Genomic DNA, 15,270 nt, shown 5'->3' with positions numbered 1-15,270 from the left:
CCAACAAAATTAGACTTTGACATAGGAATCATACTTTATTTTCTTTCAGAGCTCTGAACAATTCTTGTTAATTTTTATTTCACTTTAAAATCAGAATTGGAAACCTTGCCTTAGAGTAAGCTGATTGGAAGTTTGGCTGAAGGATTGAACTTTAATTCCCAAAAGCCGTATTCTTAATGGTATTGTAAATTAAAGAGGAGAGACATGGGGACACATGAAAATCTTGGGGTGTAATGCCATTCTTGCACCTTTATCACATTTCTAGTTGAAAGCTGATAATTTACAGTTGCTGGATGCCTTGCCACCACATGAGGCAATGTGCCAGTTGTCTGTGTTCACACTCTTGCCTGGGTTGTTGTGCTTCTAGTAGGCTGGTCCTACATGTATTAAAAATTAAGACTACTATTACCTATGGAGCATACCACAGCTGCTCAAATGCATTCACACAGCTTTCATAAGTGAAGGGCAAGGTTAACTTCAGCATCTGCCACCGAGAGCTGTTTCAGGGCCATTGCTTCCCTTAAGAGTCTGGTCAAGTGATGAAGATGGGCTGGAAGGCTGTTGCTGTGTGACTGAAGAGTGAAGCTTTGAAGTCCGTAAAAGCCTCTGTGGGGGTTCCTTCAGCTCTTAGCATTTGTTCCCTTCTTGAGAGTGATGCTCACCTCCCTACATGGCTGCCTTGTTCCATCATAGCCTCCCTGTCCTGTGTGCTATCTCAGCTTATACATGCACAGCAGCATGATTTAAGAGGCCCTCCAAAATCTGGGTTGAGTGGCTTTGATGGTGCACCTGCAGGGTTGTAGTGAAGGGACCACATGCCCAGAATTATGCCCCCGGATACCAGCTAACTTGTCCCAACATGTTTTGGTAAGCTCCCCTTTCCACCCTCCTTCCAGGAGATGAGGACAAAGGCCCAGGCGCTAACCTGTCTCCTGAGGGGTAGACAACTGCATGCACCCATCTCATGGCATGCTTATGCTCTTTCCATCTAAGGGTATAATACTAGCTTCACCCTTTTCTATAGGTGGAAGCAGGTTGTTGACAAGTGTGCCCATTGGCCAGATCCAGCCTCCAGAATCTGTAAGTACTACTCCATTTGTTTACTACTTTGCTCTCTCCTTGTGCTTTCTTTCGCTTTGGCTGAGCCACAGAAGCTCGCAACCCCCAAGTCTTCTCACTCCCACATGCAAGCGTACTAGAAGCGTCTGCACCACGGACAGAAGCCAGCTCACTGAGCTGCTCGAGGAACCAGCAAAGGATGATCCCTTCACCGAACCAGTGTCGTAAGCCCAGTCGAAAGGACTGAGGAAGCCACGAGAGAGGGTAAGCTTTAGCCCAGAAGGAGAAGGACTAAGCCTAAGCCTGGCAGTCCAGATCTGCTGCAGCCATAAGCAGCTAAATAAGCAGAAACGCATCTTGCATGACCCCTGCCGTTTGCGGGAAAGAAAAGGAGCCGTAGCAGCTCCATGGCCCTAAGTTGTCAGGGCAAAGCACCCGGCATTTCCCCGAGGGAAAGAGAGAGCAAAGATAGCCTCTCCATTGAAGTCAAAGCCCAAGACTGCGTTGTAACCTAAATGGAAAGCAGTCACCAATATCAGACATAGACAGCTCACTTCGAGCCGAGCCGAGGGGGAAAGCGTTGCTTCACTGCACCTCCCACTGAAACCCGCCTACCAAGAACTGGCACCTGACCCGGCCCTGTTGCGGAAGACCACTCCTCCGGACCGGCCCTGCCGGGCCGATCCTCCATTCAGGGAGCCGTGCCAACCCTGCTAAGGGAAAACCGCTGATAGGCGGAAAGCAAGCCCCTCCCTCTTTCCATGTGTGCAGCATTCAGTAACATTCTATTCAAAGTGCCCGCGCATAGCCGCGTGATATTTCCAGCTTAACTTGCCTCATGATAACGTTATATCTCTGTACATAGTTGCAAGCTGTCGAGTCTCCATCTAGTGGACAAGTGGCAGAACTGCACCTTTCGTTCCCTTAATTAGAAACCGATTCTGTAAATATTATAATTGGGTATAATTGTATATACTGAACCAGTTATGGACTACATTTTTACAACCATGCATTTGAATCAATATATATATGGTGACTAATTGGTTATTAATAATATTCATAATTAATAAATAACAATTTTCATAATTCATAATTAATAACCGTCATCCTCCATCCCTAATCACCCCGCCTCCCACGACAAGGGTGATGGGTTCACTCCACATTTGGAATGTACAGGTGTCCCAGTTGTGAACTCCAGCAGGGCAGCGAGGGGTGTTGCTGTCCCTGCAAAGAAGCAGGGGTTCTAAAACTGGCAACTTGAAACTGAGGGGGAGTGAACACCACAGAGAGAGGCTGGCACTTCTACAGCCCATATTACCTGGCGACATTTCAAGTGTAGATGATTCATAGAATGGGTTGCATTGGAAAAGACCTTAAAGACCATTTAGTTCAAACCCCTCTGCCATGGGCAGGGACACCTTTCACTAGCCCAGGTTGCTCAAGGCCTCGTCCAACCTGGCCTTGAACACCTCCAGGGAGAGGGCATCCCCAGCCTCCCTGGGAAACCTGTTCCAGTGTCTCACCACTCTCATTGTAAAGGATTTCTTTTTAATCTGCAGTCTGTATCTCCCCTCCTCAAGCTTCAATCTGTTCCCCCTTGTCCCATCCTCACAAGCCCTTGTCAAAAGTCCCTTCCCAGCTTTCTTGTAGGTCCCATTCAGGTACTGGAAGGCTGCTCTAAGGTCTCCCTGGAGTCTACTCCTTGCCAGGCTGAACAGCCCCAACTGTCTCAGCCTGTCCCCATAGGGGAGGTTCTTGAACCCTCTGATCATCTTCATGGCCTGCTCTGGACCCTCTTCAGCAGCTCTGTGTCCTTGTGCTGTGGGCACTAGAACGGGAGGCAGTGCTGCGGGTGGAGTCTCAGGAGAGCAGAGCAGAGGGACAGTCACCTCCCTGATCCTGCTGCTCTCCTTGCTGTGGATGCAGCACAGGACATCATTGCCTTCTGGGATGCCAGCAACCATTGCTGGCTCCTGGGGAGCTTTCTGTCAAAGTGACTTTGACCACTTCACTCATGGTCTCTCCCTTTGCACTTAAAATTCCTTTGTCCAGCTGGGGGGAAATTTGCAAAGTCCCAGTGACAAGATTACAGCTTCACAAGAAGAGAAAAAGAATTTGATGTTCTGGTGCTCACCTATGTGAATTAGAGACTCTTTCAACTGATTTGTTTTCTCCCTGCAGAAGCATAAGACTCTTCTTTCTCTTGCAGAAGCAGACAGGCCCCTGCTTGACTGTCAAAGTGTGCATCATGGGAGAACCACTCTTGAACAACAGCATCCTTGATCAGTTTGTTAATAGCCACGAGCAGTCATATGAAGAGTTTCTAAGTACATTCACTTACCTTTTGAAAGGTGGGTAGCTTCCCACATCTCCCAGGAGAAGTCACAGCTGGAAGGGAAGCTGAAATGAGAAGCAGGAGCATTTAGTGTCATTTTGCTCATCACTTGCTTTGTGACCTTAGGCAAATCCTTGTGATGCTTTTGTTTCCCCTGCCCTCAGTGGGATCCCGAAGGACAGCTTTGCTTCAGAGGGAGGGGGGATCCACAGCCTCCCTGGGCAACCTGTTCCAGTGTCTCCCCACCCTCACTCTAAAGAATTTCTTCCTAATCTCCAGTCTAAATCAGCTCTCCTCAAGCTTGAGTCCATTCTTCCTTGTCCTATCACTACAAGTCCTTGTAAAAAGTCTCTTCCCAGCTTTCTTGTTGCCCCCTTGAGGTACTGGAAAGCCTCTCTGGGCTGAACAGCCCCACCTCTCTCAGCTGTTTCCATAGGAGAGGTTCTCCAGCACTCTGATCATCTTGGTCACCATTTTTTGACCAGATTAAGTCAGGCACCATCAAAATGAATGCCAACCCCATATTGCTCACTTACAGTTCTCTTTACCAGAGCTTGCAGCTAAAAATGATGTCCTTGCATTATTTCAGAAGCATTGTATTTTTTCAATTACACCATGTGGCATGCTCCATTGATTGGCACTCAGAAGTCTGTCCTGTCCTTGTCCTTCAGACATAACTAAGTGTCGATCAGAGGCACTGAGCAAAAAACCAGTGGGGGGACCCAAAGATGCCATAGAAATAATCTTGTGGCAACCTTCTGTCTCTCCTCCCAGTGAAAAATAGTAGAGAAAGGAGACACCTGGGGCTGAGATAAGAGGATTGGAAATGAGATTCTGGTCTTCTTTATGTATGATTGATACACTGGGGATAGCTCCTGTCTTAGAAGTATACTGCATATCATGATGCTGCTTGCAAAAAGCCTCAGCATGTCTTTCAATCACTTCCATTGCCACTACAGCATCTCCCACTAGAAACTGTATAAAAGGTAGAGCTTTACTGAATCACATGCTTAGAAATGCAGCTTCCTATGCTGATAGAAACAAAAAAGCTCAGCTTGTTTTCCTCACACCTTCATTTTCCTTATAAAAGTACCCAAAGGTACTGGTTTGCATTCTGATGACGTGCAGAAATGCCACTGCAGACACTGAGCACTTTGGCAGCAGGGCAGTGCAAGAGACTTGAAAATAGATTGTGTTCTTAGTTTCTTGATTTTACAGAAGAATGACACAGAGCTATTGGAGACCACAAAGATGGCCCAAGGACTAGAGCTCCTCTGCTGTGAGGACAGGCTGAGGGAGCTGGGGTTGTTCAGCCTGGAGAAGAAGAGACTCCAGGGGGAACTTAGAGCTGCCTTCCAATACTTGAAGGGATCCTGCAGGAAGGCTGGAGAGGTACTTTTCATGAGAGTGTCTAGAGACAGGACAGGGGGGAGTGGTTTGAAGCTAAGGGTTAGACTGGAGCTGAGGAAGAAGTTCTTCAGTATGAGGGTGATGAGACTGGCACAGGCTGCCCAGGGAGGTTGTGGCTGCCTCCTGCCTGGGGTTGTTCAAGTTTAGGTTGGATGATGCCTTGGGTCACTGATTCTAGTTGAGAGGTGTCCCTGCCCATGTCAGGGTGTTGGATCTCTGAGGTCCCTTACAACCTGAGCCCTTCTAGGATTTTGTGATACTTGTAATTACTCCTCTCCCTCTTTAACAAATAGAGGATCCGTCATCAGTGAGATTCACAGAAAAGTGCTGCCATGAATAAAATTTGTGTCTAAAGTCAGGTTTGGATTCATATTTTTTTCCGTGGTTCCTGGGATTAAATTCAGTCTGTTCCTGCTGTTAATATTGCTCTGTTCCATTCACCTCACACTGCCTGGCAGCATACTGAGGTGTGAGCACTTTGATCAGACCTATCTCTAATCAAAGTGAACCTTGGATATGTTCTTCATCTCCTGTTGTTTTGATCCTTCTGTGCCCAGCAAGCTGTCAAGGGGAGAAAGTTGAAAGTGTCTGACCACTACTTCTCTGCTTCCAGGTGTCATGTGAGCCCTATTCTGTGTTGTGATGAGATAAATTTAAATCCCTTGTGGAAGCTGTGCAGTTCATAGTGCATTGACAGTAGCTGCCTGCTTCCCTTTTCTCATAAACCACATTCAGGAGGAACAACAACTTTCAACTTTCTATTTGGGTGTCAGTGGAGGCACTTTACAAATGCAAGTCCTAACAGCAGCAAAGCCTAGCAGAAAACTATATAAGAAATGACAGTAAATTCACTTTGATTTGAAAAAATGGACCAGTAGGACAATGCTAACCCCCAGAGAAATTTTCAGGTTTTCCTCTCTGAGTGGATCTGCCAGTAAAAGCAACTACACAGTTCAATAAAACTAATTAAATTAATCTGTCATCCCCAGGGAACTTAACACAGGGCATGAAATCGGAAAACAGCATTGATCCAGAGCTTTTTATTGATGTGTTCTGCTGGATCATTGGAAAGAATTGGTTGGGAGGGAAAAAAATTCTATTAATCATTAATTCAGTAGCTATCTCTGTGTAACCTTCATTCAATATAGGGTAAAATCAAATAGAATGAAGAGCCCCTGTGCTATGCAGGAAAAACTCCCACCCCAGACAGAGGGATGCAATCAGAAGAGATAATTTGGGAAATAACAGCTGATCTGTTTTAGGGATATTTGTAGTCCTCAGTCCTCAGTGGTATTTGAAATGCAAAGTGCTTCATCTGCATTGTACAGATAGGGAAAATGAGGCATACAGAAAGGAAAGGACTTGACTTTGTTTGCACAGGGGCTTGCTGGCAGCACCAGATAAGGACAGAGGCACTTGAACTGGTGGAAACTTTGACAACCCTAGCACACCTGGAATACTGCGTCTGGATTTGGGCTCCCAATTTGAGAGAGACAGGGATCTGCCGAAGAAAGTCCAACAGAAGCTATGAGGGTGATTGGTGAACATGAACATCTCTGTTGTGATGAAAGACTGAGAGATCTGGGGCTGTGTATTCTGGAGAAGAGAAGGCTGAGAGGGGATCTGATCAATGTCTATGAATATCTGAGGGGTGGGTGTCAGGATGAAGGGGCCAGGCTCTTTTCAGTGGTGCCCAGTGTCAGGACAAGGAACAATGGGTACAAGCTGGAACACAGGAGTTTCCACCTCAACATGAGGTGAGGGTGCTGGAGCCCTGGAACAAGCTGCCCAGAGAGGTTTTCTCTGCAGACTTTGCTTGATATGTTCCTGTGTGACCTGCCCTGGGTGACCCTGCTCTGGCAGGGAGTTTGGACTGTACAATTTCTGGAGGTCCCTTCCAGCTCCTAACATTCTGTGATTCTGTTTCCCTGAGAGCAACTCTTTCTTCTTTTTTGTGATGCTTTTATTGCTAAACAATTTCTAAAGATTGTTTAAAGGGGGGTGGGAAGGAAGTATCTTTGTTTTATGGCATAACTTAGATTCTCTAGAACGTAGAAGTAGGAAATTTTTACAGAATCACAGAACAGTGGGGGTTGGAAGGGACCTCTGGAGAGCATTTAGTCCAACCTCGCTGCTAAAGCAGAGTTACCTAAGGCAAGTGGCACAGAAATGTGTTCAGGCAGGTTTGGAATCTCTCCAGAGAAGGAGACTCTACAACCTCTCTGGGCAGCCTGGGCCAGGTCTCCGGCACCCTCACAGCAAAGAAGTTTCTCCTCATGTTCTAGTGGAACCTCCTGGGTTCTAGTTTGTGCCTATTGCTCCTTGTTGTATCCCTGGGCACCACTGAAAAGAGCCCTGCCCCATCCTCTTTCCTCCCCACCCTTTAGATGTTGATCAATATTGAGAAGATCTCAATCTCTCAGTCTTTTCCTGGCTAAGGAGCCCCAGGTCTCTTAACCTCTTCTTATATGAAAGATGCTCCAGGTCCCCAAACTTTGCTGTTGGTACTTTGCTGCCAGATTCCATCCTGTAGTGGCATATTGGCTATGGTTGAATTCTGCAGGACTATAAAAAGCAGGATGAATATCACTCTAGCTCATCACCTGGCCTTGACAGGCATCAAAAGTGTGCTAAATGCAGCTGTGGGCTGAGTTTCACCTCATTGCAGAGAGGTGAGGAAGCCCTCTTTTTCAGGTGTGCAAATGACACAAAGCAAATCATGGCAGACATCAGAGTCATAGAGTGGCTCAACAGAGCAATCAGAAACAGATATCAAGTGACCTAACTTGCAGTGTAGTGTGGAACTCTGCATGGAATTGTCTGCTCCTTGTGCCCACCTTAAAATCACAGACAAATGCCTGATTTCAGCAGAGGAGGGTTTTGCCTTTAAAAAACCCACAGCAAACCTTCTGAAGGTACCTACCTTCCAGTAGCTGAAGGGAACTAAAAGAAAGCTGGGAATGGACTTTTTACAAGAGCTTGTAGGGATAGGGTGAGGGAGAATGGATTGAAGTTTGAGGAGGCCCGATTTAGACTGGAGATTAGGAAGAAATTCTTGACAGTGAGGGTGGGCAGGCACTGGAATAGGTTGCCCAGGGATGCCCTCTCCCTGGAGGTGTTCAAGGCCAGGTTGGATGAGGCCTTGAGCAACCTGGGCTGGTGGGAGGTGTCCCTGCTCATGGCAGGGGGGTTGGAACTAGGTGAACTTTAAGGTCCCTTCCAACCTGAACCATTCTGTGATGATTCTTTATTATAATATCCCAAATCAAGCATTTTTTAAACTCTTGGGCTGACATTTTATTAATTTGGTGCCAGCTGCTGTAATCTTTTTATGATATTCTTTAAGGCAGGAATGCTTTGTGTGGAGATGCCAGATGCTTTTAATTATGAACAATCCAGTTGTATCTTATCTACCTACCTGCTGGTGCTGAATTCTTCTGAAATGCAAGTACAGAAAAGGTTTTCAAATTGGATTCTCTCCTGATTTGTATCACCTGCTATTTTAAAGTGCTCCCAATAAATATATATACTGCAGTTTCCTTCTGCTGACAATGAATTTAAGCAGATTGGTGGTTGCTTTGACTGTGAAAAACCAAACCAAACCAAAAGGAAGGGTTTCAAACATGTGCTTAGATAAGCAATAAAATCAAATACATTCTTTTAGCTAAGATTCAAAGTATGGCCAAGACTCAGAAGGAAGATTGGGAGTTCCTGTACACTGAACTGATATTCTGCCATTAGTTTCTGTCCTAGTGGACATCAAATTATCTGTGGAACAACAATGTGCCCTTGTGGCCGAGAAGGCCAATGGTATCCCGGGGTGCATCAAGAAAAATGTGTCCAGCAGATCTAAAGAGGTTTTCCTCTCCCTCTACTCTGCCCTGGTGAGGCCTCATCTGGGGTATTATGTGCAGTTCTGGACTCCCCAGTTCAAGAGAGACAGGGATCTGCTGGAGAGACTCCAATAGAGACTACGAGGATGACTGGGGGGACTTGAACATCTCTGCTGTGAGGAAAGACTGAGAGCCCTGGAGCTGTTTATTCTGGAGAGGAGAAGGCTGAGAGGGGATCTGATCAGTGTCTATAAATATCTGAGGGGTGGGTGTCAGGATGAAGGTGCCAGGCTCTTTTTGGTGCTGCCCAGTGTGGTGATGGGGCCAAATGGGCCCAATACAAACCCAGAACAAGTCCTGGGATGTCCAGGCTTGATCCCCATCTCCCTTTCCATTCTGCAGGGGTCTGGGGAAATGCAGGAACGAGACAAAAGAACCCAGGCCCCAGAAAGTCTGGTAAGGAAATGTATGTGGTCTCCCTTTATGGTAAAAGAGCACTACACTGGCCATGCTTCTCCTAGACTATGCCTGTGTCTGTGCCTCTTGTGGTCATGGCCTGGCAGAATCCGATTTTATTGGTTAACTGTTCTGCTTGCTTCACCTGCCCTATTGGTCAGGCAAGTGATAAATACAGGCCAAAGTGTATTTGCCTTGCCTTGTCTTGCCTGGCCTGGCCTGGCCATGCCTAGCCTAAGGTCTGGGAAAGAAGCCATGCACCTTTCCTTGCAAGCCTGAGAAGCCAAACTTTGCTTTGCCTTGCAACTCAGAATCTGTGCTGTGCCTCAGTTTACCCTGAAACCTGGAAGTGCCCTTCACAGAGAGAGGGGATCCTGCCCCTCTGCTCTGCTCTGCTGAGACCTCTCCTGCAGTGCTGTGTCCAGCTCTGGAGCCCTCAACCCAAGAAGGACATGGACCTGATGGAGCAGGTCCAGAGGAGCCCACAAAGATGATCAGGGGCTGGAGCAGCTCTGCTATGGGGACAAACTGAGGGAGCTGGGAGTGTTCAGCCTGGAGAAGAAAAGGCTCCAGGGAGACCTGATTGCAACCTTCCAGTGCCTGAAGGGGCTACAAGAAGGCTGCAGAAGGACTGTTTGCAAGGGCCTGCAGGGACAGGATGAGAGGCAGTGGTTTGAAATAAGAGAAGAACAGATATAGATTGGATGCAAGGGACAAGGTCTTGCCCACAAACTGGATTTTGGGCTTTGAAAGTATTTTCCCCTCTTACTACTTGGCATTAACCACCGCACAAGGGTTTGCAGAGTCACAGCTGGGTAAATGAGTGTACTTCTACACTATGTTCCCATCTTGTGAACATGCCAAAGTGATGTTTTATGGAAGTAATTTAGTGATAGGACTTGTTATCAATTGTGTTTGCTGAGGATGTGTTTGAAGAATGGAGATAGTAAATGAACATAAAATTCATACTCATGACCTCTGTACCAGGCAGCTAGCATGCTACTGTGAGTAACATTACTTTTTGTTCAGGTGTCCTGCAGAAAGTTACTATATTGTTTGAATCCCAGGTTTTCCATCAGAGCATAAGTTGGAAGGGATTTAAGAGATTTGCAGGCCTTCTGCTGTCTCTTAGTCCATTGCTTTGAGGACAAAGTAAATTGGAACTCACAGTAGCAGCTTTGCTCTAGGGTTTTTTTTTACAGGGAAAGAAGCCTGTTTTTCACTCTCACTCAACTTTTGGTTTTGGAATTGATTCAATTGGAAAAAGGCAGAAAAAAACCTGGCAGTGTGTATTATTTTATCCTGTGCATGGTAGAATGGAATCCTAGAATGGCTCAAGTTGGAAAGGACCTCATAGATCACCTGCTTCAACCTCCCCACCATGAGCAGGGACACCTCTCAACTAGACTCAGCTGCTCAAGGCCTCATCCAACCTGGCCTTAAACACCCTCAGGCAGGAGGCAGCCACAGCCTCCCTGGGCAACTCATTCCAGGGTCTCACAACTTGTAGTGAAGAACTTCCTCAGCTCCAGTCTAGCCCTGCTCTGCCTCAGCTTGAAACCATTCCATCTTGTCCTGTCTCTGGACACCCTCATAAAAAGTCCCTCTGCAACTCTGGAGAGTCTTCTTTTCTCCAGGCTGAACATCCCAGGTCCCTCAGCCTGTCCTCACAACAGAGCTGCTCCAGCCCTTGGATCATCTTTGTGTCCTCTTCTGGATTCACTCCAGCAGCTCTGTGTCCTTCTCCTGCTGGGGACACCAGAACTGGAGGCAAGATTGGAGGTGAGGTCTCAGCAGAGCAGAGTCAAGGGGCAGAATCTCCTGTCTTGGCCCTCTGCCCACACTCCTCTGGCTGCAGCCCAGCACGCAGCTGCCTGGTGGGCTGCAGGAGGGCACTGTGGCTCCTGGGAAGCTTCTCAGCAACCAACAACCCCAAGTCTCTTTCTTCAAAGCTGCTCACAACTCACCCTGCACGCAGCCTAGATTTGTGCCTGGGATTGGACCAAACCAGGTTTTCTACAGTATGTTATTGATTGCTCTGTCTGTTCTGCCTTTGCAGTGTTTCAGACCATGAGACTTGTATCATTTTTTGGGGACTACCATTTCATCTCACAGATTTCACTGTCAGGAAGTTTTTCTCCTGCTAATCCTCTCCCCAGGCTGTGTGATAAACTACTCCATTATGCTTTGAAATATGTGCGTGATCAGTGAGCATTTTCGAAAGATTCTCTTCCAAATTGGAGGACAAAGAGAATTTGAAGCAATATAGAGGAGAGATTGCAGGAGACAAAAAAAAAAAAAATTACCTAGCTGGATATATTTTCTGATAGAAATATGTTCCTGAAGTCTGCAACATACTTTTCAGTGACACATAATTATGATAGATCCTGCTCTTGAGAGACTCAGATTTACTTTTCTTTAGCCCTAAAACTGCCTTGGTATTTCATTGTTATGGTACTGACAGTGGAATTTCTAAAAAGTGAGACTGGAAAAAGCATCTTGCAGAGTGACTGTGTGAATCTTTCCATCATTTCAGCTTGCTGCTGCTGTGTGATTGTGTTTGTATCCCTGATTTTGGGCTGCTGTCACACATTGCAAAGGCCTCTGTTGTATAGCTGAATCTTGGCAGGTTGAGTACTGTGACTGTGAATAATGAGTCAATTAGCACTTGGACAGGGGGTAGGCCAAAGTGATCCTTTTGCTGCCTTGAATATGATCTTTCCTCCTTCCCCTTGTCTTTCAAAAGTAAGGACAGAAGTACTTGAAATTTGGAATGCTGTGAAAGGAATGCAGCTGAGGTATTCCTCTGCAGGTTGTAATTGCTTTCCATTTAGAACAATTTTTGTCTGGTTTTTTAATAACATTTTTTAAAGTTGTGACTGTTGCTCCTTCAAGGGAACCAGTTATCAAAGAATCACAGAATGGCTCATGTTGGAAGGGACCTCAGAGATCATCTACTCCAACCACCCACCATGGGCAGGGACATCTCTCAAGTACACTCAGCTTCTCAAGGCCTCATCCAACTTGGCCTTGAATATTCCTAGGGAAGAAGCAGCCACAGCCTCACTGGGCAGCCTGTTCCAGAGTCTCATCACCCTCATAGTGAAGAACTTCTTCCTCAGCTTCAGCCTAACCCTACTCTGCCTAAGCTTCAAACCATTCCCCCTTGGCCTGTCTTTGGACACCTTCATGAAAAGTCCCTCTGCAGCCTTCCTGCAGGATCCCTGCTGGAAGGCAGCTGTAAGGTCCCCTTGGAGTCTTCTCTAGGCTGACCAACCCCAGCTCCCTCAGACTGTCCTCACAGCAGAGGTGTTCCAGGTCTTGGGTCATCTTTGTGGCCTCCTCTGGACTCACTCCAGCAGCTCTGTGTCCTTCTTATGCTGAGGACACCAGAACTAGAGGCAGGATTGGAGGTGAGGTCTCAGCAGAGCAGAGTCAAGAGGCAGAATCCCCTCTTGCCCTGCTGATCAGTACTGATGGAGATACTCTCTGCATTCAAGTTCAAACTGCATTTTCAGCTTGCTGATCAAGATTACAAAATACCTGTGTGTGATGCACATGGGAGCCCTGAGCAGGAGAGGATAAGAGATTGTAAAAGAAGTTAGTCTTAGAGCTAATGAAATCTGTATTTTTCTTTTTCTTGGGTCCTGCATTATGCTCTCATGTGAATGTCCTTGCAGAGGAAGAGGGAAAGATCAATCAAGGAAGTAAAGTGGATTCCTTAAGAAAACCATTTCCTGCTTTTGATTTATCAAGCAGAAGTAACCACGATAGCCCACCTGGGAGAAGCAAAGAAGTGTGGGTGCCTCTTCCACCAGAGATACCAAGTGAGAATGAGGTAATGAGTTAACATTTGTCCATGTGGAGAAGGACTGCACTCGAGCAGGTGACAGCATGGGGAGTACACTGTCCAAATGGCATTGATCCCCTCAGGGGCAAATACAGGAAATATTCCCTGAGCGTGGAATGCCTGCAGAGGATCACAGCTGGCAGTGGCATTTGCTCTGCTGAGGAGCTGCCATAATCTGACTAATAAACAGCGTGGCCCTGCAGAGGCCTTTGTAAAGCTTCTGCTGAAGGCTGCAGTTAATGGTAGAGGTTGGCAAATGGGAGAAAAACCTTAGAGTTATAGAAGCACAGAATGGTTTTGGTTGGAAAAGACCTTTCAGGTCATCGAATCAAATAATTCTCTGACTCTGCCAAGGCTGGGCCTAAAAACCATGTCCCTCAGCACTACATCTCTGCCTCTTCGAAACAACTTCTGAGAGGCCACACTGAGTATTGGCTTCACTCACTACAAGAGACATTGAGGTGCTGGAGCAGGTTCAGAGAAGGCAGCAAGCTGGTGAAAGGTTGGGAGAACAGGGCTGGTGGCTGAGGGAACTGGGGTTGTTTAGTGTGGAGAAAAGGAGACTGAGGGGAAATCTCATTGCTCTCGACAACTCCCTGAAAGGAGGTTGGAGCCAGGTTGGTCTCTTCTCACAAGTAACAAGTGATAGGAGGACAGGAAATGGCCTCAAGTTACACCAGGGGAAGTTTAGGTTGGATATCAGAAGAAACTTCTTCACTGGAATGGTTCTCAAAGACTGGCACAGGCTGTCCAGGGAGGTGGTTGAATCCCCATCTCTGGAGGTGTTTCAAAGACACACAGATGTGGTGCTCAGGGACATGGGTTACCACTAGACTTGTTAATGTTAGATATTGGACTGGATGATCTTAAAGGTCCTTTCCAGCCACCGTGGTTCTGTGTTGCTGCGCTCTATTTCCAGGAGCATTGTGTTCACTTTAACAGAAGTAAATGAAATCCCTCATCCATGTGTGTAACAGGTGCTTTGATTGTGATTTTGGTTCTGTTTCATGCATCTAAGTCCTTCTGCCTGTCTATCTACAGAGAGTTATGAATGAGAGCTGGAAAGCTGGTGGCTCTGCTGGAAACGATCACAGTGTGCCTGAAGGAGTGAAGGTGGTTTTCCTTTGATTTTCTTCCAAGTGGTGATTATGAGCAGAGCCTGACTTGTTTGGGCTTTATTCATTTACAAAGTCCTTGCAGTTTGTGATGTATTGCTTTCCTATCCCTGTGAAAGAAGGATGAGAGCATCACCATCCAGAATTGTTTTTCAAATGTTAATGAATCCTCTAAAGTGTGAAGGCTAGGTAAGTGTTGATGAAAATGATGTCAAATCAGGTTGGAAAAAAATATATCTGAGAGCATCTCTAATTACTTCATGGAAACACAGAAGGGTACAGTGCACGTAGTAAATCCTCCATGGTAACATTGCTTGTACATGGGCTGGGAAAGCCCTTTCATTCCACCCTCTGCATCTGTTCAGAGTGCTGCCTGAAATAAGAAACACAGCTTCATAGATCCAGAGAATGGGTTGGCATGGAAGGGACCTTAAAGATCATCCAGTTCCAACTCCCCTGCCACGGGCAGGCACATCTTCCGCTAGCCCAGGTTGTTCAAGCCCTCATCCAACCTGGCCTTGAACACCTCCAGGAAGTGGGCATCCACAAGGGACCCTTAAAGAGTAAATTTAGTTTGGATGCTAGGAACAAGTTCTGCACCATGAGGGTGCTGGAACACTGCAACAGGTTGCCCTGGGAGGTAGTTTAGGCCGCATCCCTGGAGGTATTCAAGGTGAGGCTGGACAGGGCTCTGGGCAACCTGATCTAATGGAGGATGTCCCTGCTGACTGCAGAGGGGTTGGACCTGTGGAGGTCCCTTCCAACCCAAACCATTCTATGATTCTGTGATCATCCAGTTCCAACCTCCCCACCATGGGCAGGGCCACCTTCCACTAGAACAGGTTGCTCAAGGCCTCATCCAACCTGGCCTTCAACACCTCAACATCTTTTTAAATAGTTTAGATCATTTTCAGGGGATATCAGCTTAAAGAAACTGTAGTGCAATGTCCGAGGTAAAATACTCTAAATTTAATGATTCTTACCTTTTTCTTTGCTCTGGCTCTCCATCCAGATCCAACCATAGGGATCATGTCTGCTTTGCCTACAGCCTGTGTTGCCTCTGTGCCATATGCAGTGACCTGGCAGAACTGCACAGTAACTTACCCTGTATCTTTCCTCCCAGGAAAATATTTTACTTATCCATCTCCCCATTAGGTTCCTTAAAAAGCTGCTTTACAGCTTGAGCTTCTTTACCGTGGCTGTAGTTGAAAT

At 46.6% G+C, this 15,270-nt stretch overlaps 1 protein-coding gene across 1 annotated transcript in view; it reads left to right on the top strand.

Annotated features, from left to right (window-relative positions):
- The first annotated feature begins 3,295 nt into the window (after positions 1-3,295).
- IFTAP (intraflagellar transport associated protein) overlaps positions 3,296-15,270 on the top strand; it is a 31,035-nt gene continuing 19,060 nt past the window's right edge. The window contains 3 exon segments of the mRNA XM_054400290.1: positions 3,296-3,410; positions 12,774-12,931; positions 13,985-14,056. Coding sequence (XP_054256265.1) covers positions 3,308-3,410; positions 12,774-12,931; positions 13,985-14,056 — 333 coding nt within the window. The 5' untranslated portion in view covers positions 3,296-3,307.

Source organism: Indicator indicator, chromosome 4 (genome assembly GCF_027791375.1).
Source record: "Indicator indicator isolate 239-I01 chromosome 4, UM_Iind_1.1, whole genome shotgun sequence".
In the NCBI taxonomy this organism is placed as follows: Eukaryota; Metazoa; Chordata; class Aves; order Piciformes; family Indicatoridae; genus Indicator; species Indicator indicator.
Note: the sequence above shows the minus strand (reverse complement) of the source record. Positions and strands in the feature narration are given on the sequence as shown.